This window comes from Xiphophorus maculatus, chromosome 18 (genome assembly GCF_002775205.1).
Source record: "Xiphophorus maculatus strain JP 163 A chromosome 18, X_maculatus-5.0-male, whole genome shotgun sequence".
Classification (NCBI taxonomy): Eukaryota; Metazoa; Chordata; class Actinopteri; order Cyprinodontiformes; family Poeciliidae; genus Xiphophorus; species Xiphophorus maculatus.
In genome coordinates this window covers 12,172,167-12,197,360 of record NC_036460.1, presented here as the reverse complement: position 1 = coordinate 12,197,360, position 25,194 = coordinate 12,172,167, and the positions used below count along the sequence as shown (strand labels likewise).

The window sequence follows — 25,194 nt, the reverse complement described above, 5'->3', positions numbered from 1 at the left end:
CAATTTTAACTTGAAATTAAAATTGACAACAGTTTTAATTCCAAATTATTTTGTTTTGCATCGGTATTTAATGTTTGGAAAATAATCATTAAGAAAATAACAGTGTCTGTCAGGACATTTTAGTGTGAAAATGATGACAATCGGGTCTGTTGGTTTAATTACCGTAGATGAAATATAACCACAATTAAACCGTCAAAGAAAAAACAAAGGGAAGCAACTTCATTTTTTTTTAAGTTTATCTTATTATTCATATTAATATTTTATATGTTTTGGCCTATTTACATTAACAATGCTTAACACCTCATCTTCTTAACTTAAGCCAATGTTCCTTCTCTGGTTTGCTGAGCCAAGTACGCAGCATTGTGAACATCTTTTTCTTTGATTTATGTGACAATAAGTCACTGCCAAATGTTGCGCCCTCCATATGTCAAAGCAGCAGCATGTGTTTTAAAAAGAACCATTATAAATGATTATCCATATCATTTGGATGAGACGCAGCTCATTCCAGTTTTGGCTTTGCTTAAATCTTTTCTGGCTCATCATCATAAAACCTACTTTTTGAGGTAATAGGTTTATGACCATTTAACTGAACTCTCTTAATCCATGTAAATCTTTAAAAGGATGCTTTTATAATTTCCTAATTGAACTGCTGTATATTTAAAGAATTTGAGGGTAAAAGTACTGGCTACCATGAGCTCTGATTATTTAAATGTAATTACAAGAGCCCAGTATACAAAAAACAAGCATTTCATAATTGTTTTTTTTTTTTTTTTACTTCAATTATTGAGAGGAGAAACAGAGATGCAGAAATTGATCCCACATATCCAACAGAAAAAAGGATATTAGAGATTTTAATCACTTAATGTCGTGGGCATCTACAGTTCATACAAAAATCTGGAAGTACATCGCTTTTCTTGTATTTAGAGGTCAGGGAACATTCAGTATTCTTGTTGTCTTCCACTAAGTATACATAAGAAAATATTATTAAATCAAGGAAACTGTAATTTGCACAGTTTGTCTTTCTATCTTAGGATGCTCTTCAGTATCAAGAAAAAGACCTTTCTTAAGCTCACATGACATAACTCATATATCCAGGGATCAAAGTAAATCCAGAAGAAGAGCAAATATGTCCAAAAATTAATAGTATCCATGTAATAACAATGCAAAAATATATCACCACTATAATCTCACTCTAAATAAAATAATAAAAAAATGAATCAAAACTTTAATTTTGAGTGCTTTGTTTCAGAAAAAAAAAATCATGAAGAGAAACAGTTATTTTTACCAAATCTACTGGTGTCACAGTTTTTTTCATACCCCTGCATCTAATACATTTAATTTTGGCAACACAACAATATTTACTCTGCTTCTATAGCATTTCCTGATCAAACCAGGCCGAGGCTTTTGATTCTTTTGAATGTCAACATACACTGAGGACATCATTTGGTTCCTAAGTTTCGTTCCTTTTCTTTTCCGATTTTCTTCAGTAGATTTCTCGGCAGTGTTTTGTTCCTTTTTTTGTGTGTGTTAAATAAAAATTAAATTAATGAAAAGTAAGAAAGAATGATTGCTTTTGTAACAAAACAAATTCATAAAATTAGGCAAGCAGAGACTTCTCATAAAAGCACTAAATGCAAAAGGATTTATTATCATACGAAACACCCATATTTGCCAACTTAAGCTAAATTATGAGTCTAAAATGATAATAAATCAAGAGATGTTTGGGAGCTGTGCCACAAGAGTCGGCTCTCTTAAAAGTGTCAAACTTCCCATTACCACTGAGCACTGTCTCACTGCAGTAATGTAACGATAGTACGCACCGGAAACCGCATTGTGTAGGAGAAGAGGGTGACACAAAGAGAGTGAGAGAGCATGTGAGGCAAGTGACGCATGAACAAAGTGCAAGCATCATCCTGTTTTCTTTCTCTTTTTTACCCTTACTCTTCTCAAGGCTGCGTTCAAACAGGTGCCAGCCAGCTGAGATTGAAGCTCAGAATGGACTACTGGGAAGTGGAGCCTGGGGGCGCCACAGGGTGACATGGGGAGATTCATTACTCTAGAGCAAATGTGTTACTTTTTTTATTGCTTAGTCTGTATCCATTAAAATGTTTCACTTCACTTTTTTGTTAAATTATGTTACCCATCTTGTGGTGTTTGCTTCTGACAAGGTCGATCTTAGTCTGATCTGACCAAAGACAACTTGTTCTCAGTAAACTCTTCATGTTTATGTTTTTGAAAGTCAGACAAAAAAGGCTTTTTTCTGGCATTCCCCCCAAGTAACATTTAGCACGTAGAGAGCATCTCCTGGCTATAATGGGGAACCTGATCCAAAAATGTAACTCCTTACTGCTTTCCATTAACACTAAGCTTTGGAGGTTCTTTTTCTTACCTTCCTCACCATCCTGTTCTCTGTTGAGGTGGGAAGATAAATATGTGTTGTCGTCCAGCCTACTAGCCAATAGGGGAATGAAAAGGGCCTGTGAGTCATGTTATATTTATACCTCAGAAAATAAGAAAGTCATGAATACCTAATTTAATTGTATTTAAATTATGTTCAACTCTAAAACGTAGTTTCCCCACTGAATAAGATTATGCTCCTGCAATAGATTTGTTAATTTATTTTAGGCTGTTTTACACAGCTTTACCAGATCTACCACATATCTATCTACCATTTGTGTAATCTCAGCTACATTTGGAAATAAAATTTCAGATTTGCTCTACTAGGGAATACAAGTCCAACTTTTGATATTAGAGAAAGAAAATGACATAAAACAAATTGTGAGAAGTACAACAGTTTGGAAAAAGAGACTGGTTTTGACAGTGCATTTGTTCAAAACTTGTACTGTTCTGCTCTGTGTGTGTCCAGAGACCTTCAAGTATGCTGCTGATCCTCACTTTAGCTGACTGGATCCCAGCAGGAGTCTCTCCCTCTTTCTTTAAATTGCTCGGAAGAGTTGCCAGAGGTTATAGAGTGGAACTCCTGGGTGGCGGGATGCCGGAAGAATGGTGGCACCCCATGTGGCACAATGACGGGAGAAATAGAGTCGCTAGTCAAGCAAGGAATGCTTCCCTTCATGCATATCAGACCACTAAAATAGAAGCTGGACAAGTATGAAAATCACTTGGCTTCTGGTTGATTGTTGTATTCCATGACACAGGGAGGAACCACACAGAGCTAGCAAGATTTAAAAAATGGAAGGTGTTGTGCTATCCAGAGAGATTGAGGGAACGCTACAGAAAAGGCAACAGACCGATAGAGAAGAAGAGCACCACTTTAGTATGTGAACAATTAGTTTCACTTGGTAGGAATTTGTTCTTTTCATTAGCTACAGCAAGTACAATCATGAGAAAATTTTAAATTATGCATTAAAGAGCCACTCACTTCTTTTGAAGTTCTGGAGTTTGTCACTTTCTTCTGCGGGACGAACACACTACGTACAGATAGCTGTAAATGCAACCATAAAAAGTCATACAAATGCAGACTTATAAAGAAACCACAGAGACAGTAGTGGGGTAATGCACTGCCATGCAAAAGAATTAATTTGATTTACTGTAGTTTTGTGTGATATACCAATTGATGAATAGTTGTGAATTAAAAAATAATAATAATTTATGCTTTTAAAAATATTTTTGAAATTAAAAATCCAAAACTCATAGTGTGCATTTCTCTTGTTGTTCCCATTGTTTTGCTTCATAGAATCCTCTTTTCTTGTAAGCAAAAGCTGAAAGTCTTGGCATATGTCTCTGCCAGATAAGCACAACTATCTGAAGACTAAATTGTTTGCCCATTCTTCTTTGTAAAATAGCTAAGTCAGACTGGAAATCATCTAACAGATATGTCTTATCACAGTTTCATAATTGGATTTGGGTCTTGGTTCTGACTGGGCCATTTGAACACATGAATATTGTTTAGTCCAAACCATTATAATCTAGCAATGACTATATGTTAAAAATGTTTTTATGTACAAAATACAAAAATCATAGCATAGCAGGCTATATGTTTGGTCAGTAGGAAAGGTTTATCTGCAAGGAAAGAGGGTTCTTTGTTCTAACAATGGGAAGCGTTTAAGTTTATGTGATCTAATGCTTAAAATCCAAACGAAATACCTTAAATTTGCAGCTCTAAATTGACAAAGTGTATAAAATGTTCAAAGATATAAATACTTTTGTAAGCCACAGTATTTTAGATTATGGAGAACAACAGGAAAATTTCCAGTGCCACAATTTGACAGCTCAATCAATTAACAATTATAAAGAGGAAACCCAAGCATGACAGGCATATTCCCCTTAGCAGTATTACCTGCCTGTCAACAGGGATTATTGCTAATGATGTCCTTGTGCTTCACACTTATGGAGTTGTGGATAATAGTATCAACTACCTGTAAATGCTAAGCCATGAACGCCTAATGATGTTTTTCACTCCAACAACGTGTTGAAATGAATTGATTTAGACTACAGCTCACATTCATCTGCTGTATGAAACTGCTGCATATTGAAGTCGCAAGCTTTAGTTAAACAGCGCTTGGAAGAGTAGTCCTTTAATGGTTTGACACTGAATGCCCTTGACGTCCCTCCCACGCCATCCTCGGCGTTATCGGCTGTGTTCCAAGACCAACCTCAAGACAGTCTCCTCAGGACTGTCGCCTTAATAGGAAAGCTTTCCTCCTCTTCCTGTGTCTAGCCATCCATCCTCGGCTGTCTTTACGTCTACCTCTTCTCCCTTCTCTCTTTCACTCCCTCCCTCCAATAATTCGTCATCTTGCCATCTCTGCCAACGTTAAGGTATGACGGTCTCTGCACCTCAGCTTGCTCTCAGGAGAAAAAGACAGCATCGAAGTGAACAGCGTGCTTGTGCACGCATTTCTCTATCTCTCAGGAAGGAGTGAAGCTGGCAAGAGTACATAAATGTAAGGGCTAGGCAGTGTTTGTCCCTTGTAGAATGAGAGCGTGAGCAGATTAGGCAGGAGACAGCATGTATACAAACTTATCATTAAATACCAAGCTGTTACAGAGAGGCAGGCCAGCTGATTGTCAGAGTGAAGTGTGAGGTGATGACAAGTCCTTGTCAGAGAGACGCAGAGAGACGCAGGTCAAAGCTGCAGATCCCCATCCCCAGCTGTCTGGAAGTTTATTTTCCACAGAGTTTGAACCCTGCTTGTGTTGTCACAATCATTTAAGCACCAGCACTTTGGGAGGCTCATCACTTTGCAGGTCTCAGATCTGTGGGGTTTTTTTGTCCGCAATCAGCCGCCAGCCTATAATCGGTATGCTGTAATAAAACAAGATAAGCACAACTTGCCTTATGTTTGCTTTGCCTCATTAGATGCAATCAAGTACAGTCCAGCTAAAAATTGCAGCTCACACTTTTTTTTTTAAACTCACAACTGTGCAAAAATTCTGCACTTTTTTTTTTATTTCCTGGCCATAGGCACTTTTCCCAAAACGCCTAAAGTCACAGAGGCCCTGAGGGAGGCTGTAGCCTAAAGGAGACGAGAGCTCATGACTTAAGGGTGTGCAAGCTAACGGATAAGAGGAAACCGAGAAGAACAGAAAACACATAGGACAACTTTATCTTATGACTAAGAAGATGGATCTCATGTGCCACTCTTCTGCTGCTGCTCTGGTTATATTGAGGAGCTTATCTGTAATTAAAAAATAAAACACCAGAAGAAATTTGAATGAAGAAATGACACAAATTGTTCTGTATCAATAAGTGGTGCGGTAAGCATAGAATCGGTGTGAATCATATTCTCTGGCCTCCACACACAGCAGCACTCAAATTAATGATCACCAGTGGGAGATCTCAAGTGATGTGTTAGATAGCTCTCTCCTCCACAAATGAGGGTTAGCTGTAAATTGTGAAGGGAAGATGTGCATTTGCCCAGCAACTTTACTGAGATATGCCCAGGAAAGTATTCCCGGAAGGATTCGAGCTGTCTAGAGACTCCTGATGGGACATCTTCATACTAATGGTATTTTCATAACTTGGATAAGGGATAACTTAACTTAGGGAGACCATGTGTCTCCATGTGCCTCTCTTGAGTGTACATCGATTAGGCATAACATTATGACCACGAAGAGGTCAAGTGAATAATTCTATTTACCTCCTAATCACAGCACCTGTTAGTGGTTCAGATATATTAGACAGGAAATGGAGGCGGTTTTGTGTAGAAAGTGAATATTAAAAACAGGAAAAATGGGCAAACATATGGATTTTAACAAGTTTTACCGGTGACGTTTTCTCTGTAGATCATAGACAACTGGATCAGAGCATCTCTTCATCTGCAGCTTATGTTGGGTGTTCTCAGTTTGCAGCAGTCAGTTTCTGTTAAAAGAGACAAAAGAAAAGGACATTTGGTGAACCAGCGACAGGGTCACCCCTGCATGTGTGGTCTGTTTTAACAAAGTTAAAAAAAAAAAGTTAATGTTGCCTCTGAGAGAGGTGTAAGACTACATGAAACTGACCGTGTTCTGTAGCCATTGGACAGGAAGGGAGATTCACAACTGGACTTCTTGCACAGGTGGCATTCAATAACGGCACAAGGCTGGAATTCACTGATCTCATCAGAGCAACTTATACTTTCACAAATGTTAGTGGAAACAGTCATACTGCACATGTGCTTGATTTTTTTAGAAGTGATTAGACAAACCAACTCAATGATTTGAATGGATGAGGAAACACTTTCAGAAGCACAGCCCATGTTGTGTGCAGGAATAGGACAGTGTTCCTCGAACTATGTTTTAGTGAACCTTTGCGATGATGATTTTCTCACTGGTAACAAGCAAACCAAAATCAGCACAAACTATCCCTTCATTTTCAACTGAAAGTCATTATCACATTTATCAATAATAAAAGCATTTTCCCTCCAAAGTGGAATCTGCTGTCTGTGTTTTTGCTGCACAGTCAATCAGAAGATATCCTTGGATGAGTCACTCTGTTTTACAGCAGGTTATAAAGTCAAAGCATGATAACAGGGGCTTAATCTTGTAAATGTTACTTTCTTTTTATAGGTGAGTTTATTTCCATAAGCTGCAAACATTTTCAGCTAATACAAAAGCTCTGGCAGCAGTGGTTTAGTAGAAGGCCAAATCTAGATAATGTTGCTTATTTCTAAATTTGTCTGCATTCTGTCTATGTTCCATACTCACATATGTGCTTTGATCTGGCAAAATTCAGAATAATAGCAATCAGACTAATTTAAATCTTTCTGCTCTGCTGTAATCTTCAAATTTGGAAAAGCCCAAATGTTGACAAGCCATCATTTATAAGCCTGTTTTTGAATCTGTTTTAAGAACTTTCATATGAGCTTCATATCTCAGCATATTATGTAAATACTTTGAAGATGGCAGCTGTTCTGCAAAACAGATATTATTTACATGACAAATCATTACTTAGCCAAATGAAAACACTGTTTTTTCTCCAGCATACACACTTACCTCAGGTGCTGTATCCTTTTCTCTCATCTCTGACGATGACAAACTGTAATTCTATTCCTCTGAGGCTAAAACAAGATAATAAAAAAATTGATGAATGAAGCAGTCCTAGCGTAGACTGAGGTAATATATATTTCATAAATAGTGGACCTTGACAAAAAAGAAAACAAAAACAAAACTAGATCCTGTTCTTTTTCCACACCGTCCATGAAGAATGATCTGTTTTCTTTTAGAATTAGCAGAGAGAACAATTTTCAGGAATTAGAACATTTTTATTCTAACAATACGAGTCATTGGAAAGTTATTGTATAGTTATGTTTTTTGGTTGGATTTAACATAACTAGGACGTCACTCAATTACAATAAATGTGGACATTAGAACAAATGTGGAACATGTTTGTAATTTGTTGGTTTCATTTGGTTGGTGGGATAATTGTTTGAGCGAGTTAATGGTCATTTGGCCAGTTTATGGGTTTTTTGCTCATTTCTTGGTTGAATGGTTTGTCATCTTGGGGATGGTTATTTGATATTTTCATTTATTGATTAGTTTATTGGCTAACTGGCTGAGTAAACTGACTGGCTGGTTGTTTACTTGGTGATTGGTTGGTTTTATCAGTGTGGCATATATAACTCATATAAATCATCTTGTTTTTAAACATCTTCCTTCCCTGGCAACAAAAACACATGATCATGTATGGTTATTAGTCGTTACAGCCAGATCTTCTACAGAAATAAACATATTTTTTAAATTTTGTTTTGATTTCACGTTCCATGTCAAGATGGTTTTCAATGTGAAGAATTTAGAAAAAAAATTACTTTTGGTTGTCATTTCAGGTCTTTTTATAAAATGTGAGAACTTTGTTTTATAAAATTGTGTTTTTTGCTAAGGTGGACTTTAACAAAATGAGAGTAAGTTAGCAGTAAAGAAAAGGAATTCAAAAATAATTTATCTTCTACAACTTTGGTCAAAGTGCAAAACCTCCTATTTACAAAGTTTCCTGATTGGTGGATTTTGTTTAGATAATGAGACTGCTCATATTCAGTCTGTCTGTAAGATAATGCTGTCTTTTGTAGTCCCAAGATAAATATTTTTCCAGTATAATAATATTCTCTGTAGACAATGCTTTGGACTTCTTCTTTTTGTCTGTGTTACTGCAGGAAAAGTTCTGCATCAGCACAGGGGCTTCCAGCTAATCATCTGAGTATGACAGAGAGCATACTATCACAAACCAGAGAAATGTGTGAATATGCCAGGGGTAGATTCTTCCACAGTCATATTTCTGTCTTTACAAGCACCTTTCTGCTGAAATTTAAAGCCAAACTTGGATTTATTGACGTAAAGAGAAAAAAAATCTCAGTAATAAGTCACCACATGTGGCCTCATGCTCATTTGTTGCAGACAAAGGAGAGGGGATATGGCAGATAAAGACCATAACAGAAGAGTAAGCAGTGATCCTCTGTGGCTCAATGTGCTCTCCGTGCTTAACCCAGAGCTTTCTTCCCCATGGTAAACATAAGCTCATTAAATTTATCAAGACTGTAATAAGAAGACCTCCAACAACAATAGGACAGCTTTGTTTGTCAGCTGATTTGAAGCAATAGCGGACAGCCCAACTTCACTTAGAGGGAATTCAGTGGCTCGACCTTATTGTACTTTATCAATTAATCTCCTTTTGAAGCCTCACATACTTCTACAGCATGAACAAGACTCTAGTGAGCGACAGTGTAGGGCTGTCTCAGTACAAAACAAAGGTCTGAGAAGAAAAGAGATTGGTTTTGGTGTTTCTCTGATCACATCTGTAGTGTGGCAGCAGGAGCAGCAAATAAAAAGTAGACTTGTTTTTGGCTCCTACACTTGTGTTGTTTCTGCACTCCCAGTTACTGTGGTAGCAAATGGTCTGTGAATAGAAGGGGAAGTTCTGCTTTTCTGACCCAGTTTTTCCTTCCAGTTGTTCAGTATTGTTGACATTCATGAAGGAAATCGGGCAATTAAGCACAAAAAATATACGTTTGTAAGGATATTTTAGTGGCATTTTGCACAGAATATTTTCAAACATTTGAGATGCCTGTTGCCATCAAAAGTCATACACAATACTTGAATAGACACCAATATTGAAGGTCTCATTGAATAATGATGGGCATGTTCTTGTATGCAGACACCAACACACACACACACGCCCACACACCATCATAAGGATGCAGACAAATAAAAATAAATGTCCCGGGGTCTTTGACTCTGAAGTTTCTCAAACATCTGTTTAACATAAATTAGCATTTGGAAAATAAATGTAATGTTTCGCGCTGTGGTAAAGAGATGCAATGAATAAAGCATGAGAAAATGCAAAAGAGCACAACTCGTTGCTCTGCCCCGATCCCCTTTTCCTCCCTTATCTGGTCCACTCTGCAGGAAAATGCTTGGACATACAACAGGGTTCCTGTTCCCATCCAAGATGGCTTCTCTCAGTCAGCCCTATAGAGTACTTGAATTCACATGGAAAAGTTTTTTGTTCCTGCCAACTTGAAATTTCCAGTGCAATGCAAATCTGTATCCAGCAGGCATTTGTAAAAGTGTACTGTGTCTATGCTAAGCTCTTCACAGATCCCCCCCTAAGGCTGCGACTGCATTTTCAAAAGGCTTTCAAATATTCAATGGATGGGGAAAGGTCAGCTCTTAGTGTCCGAGAAGGAGTAAACCACCAGCATGGAGCACTGTTCAGGACTTTTGTTTTCTTAAAGTAATCACAGAGAGTTTATGTGCTTTCATGAGGACATTCACATTCTGTAGTGTGAGCAAAAAAGTAATAAACTCATGACTTTTATATAATTTTCAAGGCAATTTCAACAAGCTTTCAGATGGTAATGGACAGGAAGACAGACTGGCTAATGTGCCTCATTCATGCCATCATTTTTCTGTAGGAGTGCTGTAGTGCTGCTTACCGTACAATCTAATCATTCAAAGATGTTTCCTGTAATTCTCATCCATCACATGGTTTCCAATTACAGTTTGCTGTTTTCATATCATGTGCTTCTGACTTTGAGCACTTCCACCCAAGGGGACACTCGGATTCGAAGTATTACTTTTCAACAACACCTGAAACAAGACTTTCCACCTCAGATTGTTCTGGAGTCCAACAAGTAAAGTTCAAAACTGTTTTTTCCAAATCCATAGCAAATACAAGAAATACTCCATCTTGTATTTCTTAACTAATCGCCTAATTAGTTAAGCGAGATTATATAAGCGAGAACTTTAAACTTTAGTTTACATACACAAGAGGTTGTTCAAACTGTAACTTGTGACAACAAATTTTTATTAAAGAGATGCGTATTTGTGAGTGTTTAAATCGGAAATAATTTTTAAAAAGTTTTCTGTAAGTAGCATTTATGAAATGAAAAGTAGTTTTTCAAAAATCTGGGAAAAAACTCACTTTGTCAAAGGAGAATCCACAAATAACAGTAAATTCATAAATTAGTTTGGAAAGGAACCTTGTGAAACATGCAACATGAATAGCAACAGATTTTCCATTAAGTTGAATAGAAAAGTAAGTACAGCCTTGGCCTGTGAAGCAGTTCTTATTAACCAATTTCCATAATTTTTGTCCTTCGTAGACATTTCTGAGATTTTTGATGACTCTTCCACATTCAGTGAAGCTCAAAATATTTAAGCTGCTCTTACATGTTCTGCGTGATTTTAAAACTCAACACAACATGAATGTGATTTGTAATTAAAATCAGTTGGGCTTTTACAAGGCCATCTAAAATCCATATTTTTCATTCTGAATCTGAGGATGTGCCCTGAACTTTATTCACACTGAAAAGATACAATTTTATTTCTTCCAATATTTGCACAGCTATGCATCAGAAAGGATATGGGTTTCTTGTCCTGACAAGATCTTTGGCCTAAACACTCCTGCTGTGATTGAAGTAATACTTAGAATTATCTTATATTGTGTTTCAAACAGTCTGGTGTTTGCCTTTGTTCACTGAGGATCTAGTCTTGCTTTAATGTCCTTTGTGGACACAAAAAATATTCTGAAGCACATCCTTGGTTTATGAATTATGTGTATACTCTTTAATACAAAAGTGCCTCCTAACACTAAAGACAGATAATGATTAATATGCTGTGCATCAATAACTGTGTTCTTTAAACAAACTGGTTCCACATATCTTTACATGTTCATAACTTTTCAGAAATTAAGAATGTGTAGAACCTTATTTTAAATGTCCAACATACTGTATGTCTGGTTTATGGAAATGACGTATAATTAGAAAATGCCATCTGATTTCATAAAATTTCATAAACGCTTCCTATATTACTAGCATTTAATGTTTTATGTATGATTATTTTGTAAATATTTCTGTCTACAATTCTTTTTTCTCATTATCATTATTTTTGGCTAAATTCTAAAAGAAAGTGACGATACAATCATACAGTTTAAAATGTCAAACTTTCAGTCAGCATGTAAACACTGGGGGGATGTGTAAAGCAAAAAGTAAAGTTAATGTTTATAGAAAGAGAAAGACATTGCTTTGGTTTAATAAAATCACGATTTCAAAGAGAATTTAGACAAAAAAAAAACAGTCTGAGCAATTGGAGCAAAGATGTAATCTTTGTAGTGTTGGAGAAGCTTTTGTGGTGGCTTGTAGGGGCCTGAGTGTGATAATGCAGATAGCTCCTCTTTGCTGAGAGACTGCATTATCAAAAGATGGGAAAAAAGAAACTAACCATTACACTGTGGGAAAAAGAATCTGGATATTCTGGAGAGCATCAGATATGAGATAAGGATTCCAGCTGATATGAACCTGTTGTGGATTCTGACGACTCATTTAGAATTAAAAAGCAAATATTAAAAAGAGGACACATCATGTTGTGAAAAATAATTGCATTGTTCAGCATTTGCAACATGCTTCAGATTATCTCCCTGCTTTGGGTAGTAAATGTTTTCTCAAGCATGCACCATGAATGTGTAATTTCAGAAGATGAGAAGAGCTGGGGTTTCCTATCCAACATTTTCTTTTTAAAGGTTTTGTTGGCTCTAATGGCCTTTCTGGCCTTTCTACCCTCTTTCCTGTTGGAAAGTAGTCCAACAGGAAAGAGGGTAATGAGAGAGGGGGAAGACATGTGGCAAATGTCTCCAGGTCGGGAATTGAACCTTTGACCACCGCCAAGAGGACTAAGGCCTCAATATGTGGCCGTGCCCCGCCCCTGCGCCACCACAGCACCCACCTGTCCAACATTTTCATATTGATATGGATACATAGATTCTATAAACCACAAACATAATTGTGATCTTAATTATTTAGTTGCCCTTTCACAGATTTATTATTGTCTGGAGTGATTTGTAAACAACATACTAAACTGATAGTAGCTAAAGTAGCAAAATGTTTCAGTTGCCACAGTTTGATGGCTAATTATGTAGATTTGATGCAGTTTGTGATATATGGGCACATACTGTACATCTGCACTGCATCTGAAAATACATTTTCAGTTCAAGTTAAATTTATCATCATTTATTTAGCACATGACTTTTAAATGATCACATTGCAGAATTATATATAACAGCATTTCAATTCTCACCACCTTCACACCCTTACTTTCCTTGGTAATTAGGATTCAATTGCAAACATGTCACTAATTATGCTATACTGATGATAACCAAGTGTAATGTTTACTCTAGTTGTAAATCAGTGAGTTTCATTCACATCTGAGTCATACAGTGCCTTAAAAAATGAGTTATATCACTTGAACTTTATGAGGAGAGGGATTTCATGTTACAACTGCAAGTTTATTTGATCAAATTCATATAATTTAATTTTTCTCATTCTTCTTACTGAAACAGCGTTTTATCCATCCTGTTTTTTTTTGGTTGAGGCATTGCTTCTTATGACAATTTCTTCCTCTGGTTTTGGCTGTTGTGTACCTGGATGAATTTTTGATCTTACTTTTTTAGTTTTGGACAGTTGTGGCAACAAGGTTGTTTTTACAACTGGGAGCACCTGATTAGCATCTTAAAGGCTCAGATAACACCCGTACTATGACCCCAGAATTCTGAGGAGTTTCAAAGCACACTTAATGGAAGCATAGCAGATCCAACGGAGCAGATAGAAGGAGGATGTTCAAACCATTTCTTCCATCTGTCCTAATGGGCAACGATCTTATCCCCCGACTCCAGTCTCTCTCTACCTAGCTTTCTAATCATACAGGACAGAGATTTAGTGGTAAAAACAAATGTGATGGATCAGCAGTGCTTGACAACAAGTGTTGGTGACATTCAGTACATGCTATTTTGAAGTATCGTCCCTGCTGCTCTGATATTTGAGTTGTCAGCATGTAATGATAATCATGGGACTGTCTTCAGTCAGAATTCTCTTCAGGATTGTTGCAACATTTAATTTCCCTTTGAATAAGTAAAGTTTTTTTTATATTGAATTGAGTTTGAATAAGGTTTCATTTGAGTTCTGGCTGTATGTCATGCTGACAGTAAACTTCAAACTCTCAGATCTTTTGAAGTCTTTAACAGGCTTCCCCCCACATCAACTGCCAATCAGTGCTGTGTAGTACTACAGTTTAACACATAGCATGTGGCTTGTAGGCCCAAAACTTCAATTTCAGTTTCATCTGTCCAGATTGTATACTGTTTGTTGTGTCTTCCAAATGGCTTTTTTCAAACTGCAAACCAAACTTTTATTGACTTTCCTTCAATCAAAACTTTCTTGTTGATATTGTACTTTTTAGAGGCCAAATTTGTAGAGTTCACAACTAAAATTATTGACAGATTCTCCCAACAACAAATTTTATCTGTGCAGCACCTCCCAAGTCACCATGTGAGTTCTTTTCTGCTTTTGTGATTTATTTTCTCCATGCCCAGTGGGTTCAGGTGGACGACCATCACTTTGTCACTTTTGTCCTGTTCTTTGCATTTTTTTAGCTATTTGAACAAAGCTTGGAACAATTTCTTATTCCACACCGGCTTCAGAATCGGCTTCAGAATTCTGCACAAAGTTGATATTCATGATGTTGTTTGGTCAGTAATGTTCTCTGACAAATTACTAATAAATTGTATCAGATTAAATAAATGCCAGAACTTTATGCACTTCAAAATTTCTTGATTTATAAATAATATTTATGAAGAAAAGTGATGACCCTATATATATATACATATACTTGATGGCATTGGTCTGTCACAAAATAAAAAAAATAAGTGTCATTTTTTTTGGTTGTAATGTAACAAATGTGAAAAGTTCAAGTGGTATGAATACTGTTTACAGTTGGTTAACATCAGCTTAAACAGATAATTAGTGATGTGGTCTGCCTCTTTTGGAAGACCATATGGACTAAAAACCTATCTTTTCACTCCCCTCTGCCTTGGCTTTTGTGCTCTTCCTTTTTCTGACACTTACTCACTTTTCTCCACCCTGATTAGCATGGAAATGTGATGATGTAACGTGACATATGGTGCAAGAGCAGAATTCATGGGATGGGGGTTTAATGTGCATACTTTGAACCAGCAACTACATTCGGTGGTTCATGCAAACCTGCAAGGAAGTTTGTCTTCACATCAGCTCATGCATGAAAGCTCTGTGTGCTCACCACACACCTCCTCATGCCGCATAGACATGTACGTATGTGTATTATCAGTGCTGTACACAAACTCAAATCAGCTCCCTTACAGACAAGATTAAGCAATCTATCTTCATTACTCTTAATTAGAAAGACACCTTTAGGCATTGATTATGTGCGTCAGGCAGTTGTATTCCCAGGTCGGAAAAGAAAACACAGCTAAAATTTAGTAACTGAATGCTTCTTTGGACATTACATCTTTTCCCACCTATGTCATGATTGATAATTTTCTCTCTTTGCAAACTGAGTTACTAAGAGTAAATGTATTGCTTTTTTTTCCAACTTTCTCATCGTTTCTGATTTAGATTATCTTCCCTCTCTGTCTTTTCTATTTCTGTGCTTTGATCTTGGTGATCACCTGGTCCTTTCCCGTTCTTATCCAGCACCAAGCTAAAGTGCTGAAGACGAGATTGGACTTCAATAGAATTTCCATGGCAACAGATTTTCAATTTAACCTCCCTGATCATGTTAGTCTGACAGTTCATCCAGAGAGAAGTGACTGATGTGCTGCAAACTTTGATCCTGATCCGGCTGATCTTTCAATCAGCATGAAATGATATTTTATCAGCTGACCTCCATTTTATCATTAAGCTTAGATTTTTGCTGCTTCAGTCCCTAAGGCAGCACCTTATTTTAGAGATATTATCTGAAGGCATGTAGAAAAGTCAAGCTGACTGACATTTTAGGGTTGTGGTTATAGGGGTGTTTTATGAGTTTTATGAACTAACACAGCCAAAGCCAGAGTATTAGTGTCCATTGAAATCAACCATTTTTTTGCCTTTTGTTTGTGGTTATTTCACCCCCTTAAAGGAAACCCATTCCTTCTCTACTGCTCTGGCAATATAGTTTTCCAGCTTTGATAAATCCTAAATCAAATAATTCCATAGTGTAATTTTCTTATTTTCTTGGATTGAGAAGTATCAGTCGGTGTTATAGCCATTATTAAATTTCCTGGTTCCTTGCAGACCATCTCCTATGCTCTATGCAGATAATTGTATCTTCTGAGAAACACCATGAGATCTACACTGCTGTACATGGATCACAAAGAGATTCTTACTTACTAAGCCTCAGCAGTTGTAAAAAATAATTTTTCTAACAGGTTAAATATATCCAGAATGGATATCTATAGATCACAAGTAGAGTTTTTATCAGATCTCAGTTAAATGTTGCCGTTTCACTCATAAAACACGCTGATCGTCATATCACAAATAATGATATAAGGTCTTAACGTTAAATGGTATTTTTGGATCAAGATCATTCATTGAGTGCAGTTTACATGGCAAATCATGAAGAAAGATCTCACCTAAGCCTTCTGACCCACCTAACTATCTCTAATATGTCACAGCTTTGGAAGAAATACAGTCTTATTAGAATCAGACTTTTCTTTAAACATTGACTTTATAACACAGTATTTTTATCAAATGTCAAGGAAGCAGAACTACTGTGCTTAAAGTGAGTAATTAGCTGGATTGAACATGAAACAAGTACTCAGATTTCTTACTGCAGTAGCTCTGGTTTACTTTGCCCTCTGTCCCCTTCTGTCTGACATTTGCAGATCTCTACATTTTGTTAGTTTACTACAAAGAAACTATTAAAAAATCAGCTACAAATGGTTGAAAACATTCAGTCAAGATTTCTAATATCAGCTGAATGAATCTGAATTGCTACTCGAGTGAAACAACATGAATGTGTGCAGTTTAGGGGTCTGTATAAGACGTTCTTTATTCAGCTATGAGAAATCAATAAACCTCTCCAGCACATCAGCTTTGCATACATCTAGTGACTGTCAGCGTGTGGGTGTGTGTGTGGATGTTTCACCCTATCCATAGAAACTCTTTTTATTTTTCAGACCAATGCGTTAGTGGCTTGATGTGTGTGTCATGAGTTTCATGACAACAAGGGGAGACAAGACTATGTCATTGTTCAAGAGTGGTGTCCTCCATCATGTGCACAGAACAATTTGACATCTTCATGCTGACACCATCCTATCTGATCTCACCACAAACTGTGAAATTATCACTTTTTATTGAAGTAACTCTGAAAAAACTTGAGTTTCAGGGTTTTAAACCATCAAAATCTCCGTCTTATAGATTCTATCAAAAGTATTCATGCTCATTGAACATTTTCACATTTTGTCATTTTAAGAACATAAAGGAGTTTTTCAATATTACTCACCACGACTAAGAAGTTTGGGAAACGGTATAGAGTTCCCAAGCTTTTTTTTTTTTCTTTTTTTCAAATCTTGAAAGAATCACCTTTTTCTGTACTTAGAGTCACAGACCTGCTGTTGTGTCTGTACCATATTTGCAGATTTTTTGCTCCACCTCAGTTAAATTGAATTAAGATCTGCTTAAAATACTTTTCAAGTATTGCAACTGATTAAATTCTGTTTGTCTGGACTTTCACTGGACCATTCTAACATCTAAAACCAGGGAATCTCTGGTTCTATGTAATTCATTGTTTCACACTTTTCACACTTGTATTCAGTTGCATCCATCTTCTCATGAACTCTGACGAGCTTTCCTGTCCTTGCTAAAGAAAAACATTACCACGCCATCATGCTACCAGTGGGAATGTTTGTTCATTTGCTCTGTTAGTTTTCCACTGGTTTGTGAAGTGGATAAAAGTTATCCTGTCAACAGATTTTACCCACCTAGGCTAATGATCTTTGCAGCTCCTCTAATCTTGAACCTCTTGGCTGCTTATCTGATTAATGGGCTCCTTGCTGAGGCCTCCCTGTGGAGCTTAACACGAACATGTTGGCAAAATAAGTTTGTGTTCAGAACTCCAGTTGTTTCTGGATGTTCCTATAGACTCTGAAACCTGAGGAAACTGAGCTTTTTATGTTGTCTTTTTCTTAGCATCTGGATGACAACACTTTGAATAGTTTTCAGTTACTTGGGTGTGCTCTATAAATAATGTTTGGTTGATTGGTTGATTTTTTTTTCAAAATTTGTTTTTCCACTACAAATTCTGATCTGAACATCTCAAAACTATGAAGAATTTTTGATTATAGAGAAAGCAAAATCTGAAGAACATTTACAAATCCTGGTTTGACATTTATTTTACAAATATTGTTTTGTCAGCCATTCTTTTGCATGATATTTGCTTTTGTTTTGTAGTTTAGTCAAACACATCTTTACAAGAGTCTTAAACATGGATGTGTTTCAAAGTGTGTTACCATCTATTTACTTGTTTATACTTTTACTTTAATTAATTCTCAAGTTTCCTTGTCTTGTTCTGCCACTCATCAATTTCATCTTTCTACAGCCGAGCCACTGGATGGAGAGGAGTACCTGGACATTATAGGCATCATGAGAAACCAAGCAGGTCGTTATGAATGCAAAGCCAGCAACGATGTCGCCACACCTGATGTCAAATATGTCAACGTTGTTGTCAACTGTAAGTAGCAAGATGCTGCTGCACGTTTAATGCTTTCTGAATGCTCATGAATATTTTTTTTCCACATTTATTGTTGAATTTTATAGAGAATGAATGCAAAGTAAAGCTTAACAAGAACTAGAGATGTCTTCAAGGTTCTGAAGCTCTCCTCTGTCGTTCCCAAAATGAAACCAGGTGGAAAAAAAGGAAGAGATGCCTTGCACTGATTGCCGCTATTACTTCTATGGCAGGTCTCACCCACCACATCATCATTTAAATAGACACTTCGAATTTCAAAAAGAGGATAATTACGTCCTTTCAGTGGTCCATATTATTACAGATTCCAGCTCTTCGGGGTTTGATAGACAGCTCATGAGGCCTCACTAAACTAATTACTCTTCAAGGATCTCAAAAATTCTCTTTGATCTGAACAAATCATATGTGGCTGTTTGCTCAAATCATACACACACCAGGTCTGAGTGCCAGGTAGGAGAACATTTCAGTGTATCTTAAGCTTTCTTTTGGAATTTAATCTTAAATGGAAGATGGGCATAAATCCACATGGAAAGCTTTGCTGGCAATTGTTTATAAAGATATGTGTGCAATGAATACTAATATACCTGTTAAAATGGGACGTTTGGTCAGAGGTTCATTTTTTATGTCTAAACCTTAACAATCTACTTTGCTTTAGCTGATGTGTGGTACTAATGGGTTAAAACTTGATATGAGCTTTAAAAAAAGGTCTGCTAAAAGAATCTCATAAAGTGCACTTGATCTTGTATCCACTTTTTATGATGGAAATGAGCTAAAAGGCGTTTTCTATAAGGAGGCAGTTTCTGACTCCATCACTGAGTTCTTAATGAAATGCCTTTGATGTTGGTTAATATTCAGTAGAATAGCTTATTAGGAGTAATATGCTATTCTAAAATAATATACTATGTTAAAACCTAAAGTTTTAATACAAAAACTTTAACTTAGTTGTGGCAATTTTTTCTTTTAGATAAAATGAAATACTACAGGCAAGTGAAATCATATGTGGAAAAGTTGATCTTCCAATGTGGTTTCTTGATCTGTGAATTTGCAGATCCTCCATCAATAAGGAAAACCCAGAGCTCAGAGCCTCCGGTGGGCCGCCTGGGAACCCTGCAGTGTGAGGCTGCCGCCGTGCCCACACCGGAGTTTGAATGGTACAGAGACGACAAAAGGTACAATTTACCTCACATCTAATTTTTCCCTTTCATGTTCATCAGCAGGATCTCAGACAGCAACCCATATGGAGCTGCATGTTCCTAATTATGCCTAAGAAAATATTACAGGGATGTGACAGACTTTGGAATTTGAAATGACAGAAGATAAAATTGTCCTCATAAACCCTGGGTGTTTTGTGCTTGTGTGATTTCTTTGACATTAAGTTCAAGATGGACAGAAATATTGACATTAATATATTGGCAATAATTTTACAAAACCAAATTGCATTGGAAACAATTCATCACAGATACTCCAAACAAATATTTTTTTTCAATTTTATTACATTCTAAATACAGATTAGTATGAAAATGTGTTAAATAGATCAAACAAAACACACAAAATACAATAATGTTAACAGCCGTTTAGCATGTTGACATCTTCTGGTAGAAAGTTGTTTAGGAGGCTGGTGGTTCTGCTATTGGATATGGAATACCATTCATGGAGCCATTCTGAAACTGCACCGGGACAGTGACAGTTTCAGTTCATGTCACTACCTTCTGCAGGAATCTGTTGTCTGCAGCTGCGGTACCTTCTTGAAAAGCAGCATGTGAACACCCTAAACCACAGATTTGCAGAATGCTGTTTGGTGCTGATAGGGAGTGACATTTGTTTCAATATCCTTAGAAAATGCACTTTCTGCTGGCACCGTTTCACAATCAAGTTGAAGTCAGAGATCTGTATTCTGAGGACATTTGTTGGTAGCTGTCTACTTTTTCAACTTGTGTTGCTGTTTCCAAATAGTGCAGGTTGTGTATAATGTGTATAATATTTAAAGCCGTTTGCACCTTCAAATAACCAAAATGTAACTTTTTTGGTCAAAATGCAAAAAGAGCGATATGTGATATCACTCTGAACATACTATCCCCACTATCAAATACGGTGGTAGCAGCATCATGCTCTGGGGTTACTTCTCTTCAGCAAGGATAGGAAACATGGTCAAAGTTGAATGGAGCTACATACAGGGCAGTCTTGGAAGAAAACCTTATGGAGTCTACAGAAGACTCCAACAGCTGAACAACCAACCCAAACAAAAAGCCAGGGCTACAATGGAGTAGTAACTGTAAGGTGGTTTCACAAAGTATTAACTCAGGGGAACTGAATACTTTTGCATACCACAGTTTTCAGTTTTTTATTTGTAAAATATGTTTTGTATCATGTATAATCTTTTTTCCCACTTCACAATTGCATACCACTTTGTGTTGTTTTTTTCACAAAAATTTCCAAAGAAACATATTTATGTTTGTGATTGTAATGTGACAAAATACAGAAAAATTCAAGTGGTATACTTTTGCCAGCCACTGTATAAGTAAATACATTTTCCTTCTGTGATCAATAAAGTATTTATCCATCAGTTCCATCTACAGCTAAGGTCCAGTAATCTCTTCTGTCTTGGCACACTTCAGCCCTTTACATCCATTATATGTGAAGTGTGTGATCCTTTGTAGGCTCATTTTGCCTTAAAGTCTTGAAAAGTACTGTTTGTGACAGATATGTAATGGCTTTTTGCAACATAGAAGTGACCTGAACAAGAGGTCCCCAACTCCAGTCTTTAAGATCTACTATCCTGCTTCTTTTAGGCCCCATCTACACAGAGATGGTTTTAGGTTCTCTCCGCAAAGTCTAGGCTGTTGATCCACATGGATCGAGCATCTTGGGAGATGAGAAATTATCATTTTTGAAATCGGTTTCCAGTGGACAAATTTCAAAACGCTGGCTTTATGTTTCCATGTGGCCATGTGATACGTAGCTTTTTTAAATGATGAAAATCAAAATGAAGCGCCGTCTCTCTCTATCTAACATGCACCCGACTCACAAAAAACAAATATGACATAATTCAGTGTTTTTTGTGTCGTTCTCTGGCGGTTTTACAGTGCCACCGATTGGCCTGGCATATCTCCTACATCATTTTCTGTGGAGCTGCAACTTGTGTGGACACACATTTTTGTAGAAATATTTCTTGTAAATTTACAAAAATATAGATGCATCCTACTGTCACTATACCTGAGTCAATTGAATCAACTGTTGCTGGACCACTGCAGAGCTGAATGACATGCTAAGGAGGGGACTCATGTGTGTTGACGCAGGGATGCAGATGAATGTTGCAGGTCAATAGCTCTCCAAGACTGGACATGGAGACCTAAACTGACTTCCCCAGAGTTAGAGAGAAAAAAATATGTTAGCTATTTACATGTGCTTAGCATACATAGTTACATTTATTTATCGTTAACAGTAAGTTACTTACTTGCACAATACTTAGTACCTTATTAAATAGTGCCTCCTATGTTGCAGTGTTTGTCTAAAATACTTGCTTTCACTGTTTTTTTGAGTTTCAGTAGCTTTTCTTGCATATTGTCCTGTGTTGACTTATCCTTAGCTTCCAGATATAGCAGAAACTTAATCACTTTACTGCCAGCTCTACACATTTTTTATGTCTCTTTGTCCATTGCTTATAATTGGATCTTTTCCTTTTCTTTCTCAAGTCTTAATAGACAATAGGACCATAGTGGTCCCATTGTAATGTAGAATGAAATCATCATTGTAGTTCAATAATGACTAATCACCCACTTCAGCTCTCCCTTGGCTGTTAGTCTCTTAATTGAATGCTATTACTTGGAAAGGAGTGGATTTTTTTGACATTCTTTATTGAAGAGACAAAGGACAGATCATCCGTCTTGTAGTAACCAATTGTTTCATGAAGTACTGCAACTAAAAATCTCTTCCCTCATAAATCAATGAAAACACAAATCAAGCTACTCACGTTCCGTGCCATATTCCAAATTGTGTTACCAGCCAGATGTCCATTAGAAAACCATCAATTCAAGTCTCATGCATCTGTCTAAAAATACTGGAATACAATCGAAATGAAATGATGTTCAAAGGTAATGACATTCAAGTTATTTCAATTCAGCACTTGACTCTCAACAACCTGAGACATTTTGCTCATTTGCAGTAAACTCATCTCCCGCCTCCTTGTGCTAGGAAAGCTTTGGCCTCTGTGGATAATAATAAAAAAAAAGAAATCAATGATGTGTAATTTCTCTCATCCCCCTGCTACAGCAGGAAAAGTTTACCGAAGATAGCAAGGAAATATTAGAGCAGTCACAAGTGTTATCAGAGACTTGGTCTCCAAAGTAATAGGCCTATCACGTCTGAGCTTGAAAGGAGAGATTTATGGTCGCTGAAATATTTTTGCATTATCTGTTGTTTGCAACCTTCATCTATCTCAGTGGTTTTATCCCCTGGAGGATTCTGGCTCTGTGCCTCTTCATGGCAACTCAGCTCCCTCTCTGCCAGTGGAAAGTGTTATTCCTCTTTCTCCTTGGATGATGATCCTAATGCACCATAAAACTGCAATTTAGCCATGGTTGGCTTCCTAATTTTATACGTCTTCTGCAAGAACCAAAGTTAATGCTCTGTAGCATATTCTGTCTTCTTTACCTGATTCTAAAGGTAATGTCTTGCTCATGAGCTTGCACGGTTCATTGGTTTAACTTCACGAACACAAAGGTCACCTGTAAAATTGGCATTTCAATTGTCGTTTAATGATGCTGTCAAAATTTTGCTGAAGTTAAAAGTGATATATTTAAAAGTTGACACTTTTCATTACAGTATTTGATTTCCTATATAGATATAAAAAATTTAACACAACCACAATGGATCATCTAAGTTGCAACCATGACAGCATTAAAGGGATGTTAAAACTGAGCATACACAGACACTTCTACTAAGGCACATCCAACTTTTATATTGTAAAGGAGCTCTTTCTAATTGACTTTCTGCGACTAATGCATTTGACAGTGAAAAAAACAACAACACATTTTCAAACATTTTCTACTGCTGGTCAATAATCACTTAAACTTAACAACTGCTGCTAAAATCACCTACAGAATACCACAGAACACAACATTTGCAATATACAGGTTTATCTCAAAAACCTTGAACATTGTGAAAGTTTTTTGTTACGAAAAATTAACATTTTTGTGTTTTGCATTATGTTATAATGTTATTTCTTCATCAGTAACCTGCATGCTTGTTTGAGAAATCCTTTAATCTCATGTGGCACTAATTCATCTGTGCAAAATAATTGGTGGAATCGAGCACTGCCTTCGAGGAAAGAAGCTCCTCCTCAGAGCTGCAGCTTCCAAGCTTCTGAGCTTTCGCCTCACAGAGCACCAGCAGCTTTTAGCAAACACCTGGTAGAACTATACATACGCTGAGCTCATTATACAAGCTACTTCTCAAAGAAATGCTGGTAAAAGCATTGTTAATGTATTAATAGAGGAGCGGTGTTGCAATGACTTCCGGACGACAGAGTTGTCAGAAAGAGCTGATGTTAAATCACAAAGTTAAATTTCTTTTTGACATAAGTAAGTAAGTAAGTAAGTAAACTTTATTTCTATAGCGCTTTTCACAGACCAGGGTCACAAAGTGTAAAAAAAAAAAAATAATAATATTTTTATTATACTGCATAATATAACATTTTATTTGAAGGGGTGTTCATAAGACTGACATGGCACTGTCATAAATATGACATAACACCAGTTATGAACATGAAGAAGTCTTTATTAATTTATAACTGTAGTCATGAAGTGTCATTCTGTAAAGAATGACACTTTCAATGCAAAGTTGCTTTAAAAGTTGCATTAAAAGTCAATTAAATGTGTCAACTTAGAAGTGTTGTTTCACCCACCTCAGTTTGAAGAATAACGCAGCACTGGAAGTTTTCCTTTGGGACCTTTGTCATTAATATTCTGCAGATAAGGAATCAGGAGACGTTAACAAGGTTGAGTCTTGACAGCCCCGTTATCTTCCATCTGCCTGTCATGTTTGTTAAAGCAATGCCTATACGAGCCATTTATTTGAGCTGTGGGTCAACTTCCCACAGAGACTAGTCAACAGCTACTGTATATGTTCTTCACCAAGCCACCGTTTGCTTTAGGGCCTGAAGGGCTCGACAGCTGATTGACTTGGGACTAACAGTTTGCCAATACTCTGTTATCCGTTTGATAGAGTATTTAGTCATATGGAATATGGAGGTATGATATTTCCAAGCGGTTTTGTTCACTTTATTTCAAGCTGACCCCCTGTCCTTAACTTATTTTGTTTTTAATAATCAAATAATTCTGAGATGTTTTCACTTCACCAGAGTTGAAAATTTCATTTTCCACAAAAAAGGCAGAAATAATTGAACAACCACATTATTAGAGAACACACAATTAGAGAAATTACCAATCCAGCTTCATCACTGTTTTCATTTTTGTGACACATTAAATGAAAAGTTAGCTTTTTGTAACGTGCAGAAAGCCTTTGTTCTTTTTTTTCTCATTTTCCTATTTTCCTCTGCCACTTTGACTTGGAACTATAACACATAAGACATGTGTGTGCTTTTCTCTTAGATTGTGTTTTAGTTTTGAAAAATATATTTTATCAGAAATAAAAAATAAAAAGTTCCCAGTCTTTTAGTTCTACTCTATTAGATCTTGTGACTGTGAGTCTATAAACTGAATGAGCTTT

The 25,194-nt window shown here is 36.6% G+C and overlaps 1 protein-coding gene across 5 annotated transcripts in view; it reads left to right on the top strand.

Moving 5' to 3' along the window:
- lsamp (limbic system-associated membrane protein) overlaps positions 1 to 25,194 on the top strand; it is a 737,122-nt gene that overhangs the window by 699,310 nt on the left and 12,618 nt on the right. For all 5 annotated transcript variants that reach the window (XM_023351201.1, XM_023351200.1, XM_023351202.1 and 2 more), the window contains 2 exons: positions 18,322 to 18,453; positions 19,517 to 19,637. In XM_023351201.1, the coding sequence (XP_023206969.1) occupies positions 18,322 to 18,453; positions 19,517 to 19,637 (253 nt within the window). The remainder of the gene's footprint in view (positions 1 to 18,321; positions 18,454 to 19,516; positions 19,638 to 25,194) is intronic.